The sequence below is a fragment of the Mus caroli genome, unplaced genomic scaffold (assembly GCF_900094665.2).
Source record: "Mus caroli unplaced genomic scaffold, CAROLI_EIJ_v1.1 scaffold_16653_1, whole genome shotgun sequence".
NCBI lineage: Eukaryota > Metazoa > Chordata > Mammalia > Rodentia > Muridae > Mus > Mus caroli.
Window position 1 is genome coordinate 2,699 of NW_018390758.1, and position 1,196 is coordinate 3,894.

General features: G+C 40.2%; 1 protein-coding gene across 1 annotated transcript in view; it reads left to right on the top strand.

Annotated features, from left to right (window-relative positions):
- Positions 1-872: 872 nt before the first annotated feature.
- Positions 873-1,196, top strand: part of LOC110288818 (tripartite motif-containing protein 43A-like) — a 9,154-nt gene continuing 8,830 nt past the window's right edge. The window contains exon 1 of the mRNA XM_021155064.1: positions 873-1,191. Coding sequence (XP_021010723.1) covers positions 873-1,191 — 319 coding nt within the window. The remainder of the gene's footprint in view (positions 1,192-1,196) is intronic.

Genomic DNA, 1,196 nt, shown 5'->3' on the forward strand with positions numbered 1-1,196 from the left:
ATAATTGCTTGGGTAAGTGCACAATTTACAAGAGAAAATTTCTTTTTTGTTCCTATTTTTAACTAAATACAAACAGGGGTTTGCTTAAAAGTTGTATTTTGCTATTTAGCAAAACCTGATTCAGTTTGCATTTGCATTTTTTCTTGGGATATAATGTGGGTTAAGGTTATAGATAATTTTAAATTTATCATGCACATTTTAGTTGATCTGATGTATTATAATGAGAGGTAGTTTCAAGATCTCCTCCTCCTCCTCCTCCTTCTCTTCCTTCTTCACTTTTCAAGACAGGGTTCCTCTGTGTAGCCCTGGCTGTCCTGGAACTTTCTTTGTATATCAGGCTGGCCTTGAACTCAGAAATCGTCTGCCTCTGCCTCCCAAGTGCTGGGATTAAAGGCGTCGCCACCACTGCCTGACTCAAGATACTTTTTTCTATTTATTCTGTGCTCTGTCTAAATTCTAAAATATTTCAAGAACATTCTGTGCTTAACAAATGCTCTGAGTGGTTTTAACAAATAACAGAATTTAAAGCTTGAAGTAGGGTGCATTTTCTTGGATAGGAAGGTGCTGTTTCACTAACGTGCCTGCAGTGAAAGGCCAGACTGTGGAGGAGAAGGGCTTGGATCACTCCTCGATGAATGTCTCTNGCCTTAAAGAATGTACCAGTTTGGGCTGAAGTCTCCAGGAGGAATGTAGATGGTAGGATCTAGAACGGTGTCACATCAGGCAATATGCCTGTCAGGGAAAGTTCTTGGTCATAAAAAAAAAAAAAAACCTGTATTGCCATAATCACAAGTTGAATCAAACTTTGTCTAGTCTCTTGTTCTCTCTGGCCCAATAATAATCACACTGCTTTTTTTTTCCCCCTCAGAAAAATGGAATCAGACAATTTACAAGACCCTCAGGAGGAAACACTCACCTGCTCCCTCTGCCAGGGTATCTTTATGGATCCAGTTTATTTAAGTTGTGGCCATAAGTTCTGCGAGGGTTGTCTCTTCCTTTTTCGAGAAGACCTCAAATTTCCTGCCTGCCCCACGTGTAGTCAACCATGCCACCAGGAATATATAAATGACATTTCTANGAAGAAGCAGATGTCCATTGGCAGAAAGAAAAGAAGGCTCATGGAATATTTGAATTCTGAGGAGCACAAGTGTGTGACCCACAAGGCCAGAAAGATGATCTTCTGTGATAAGAGCAAG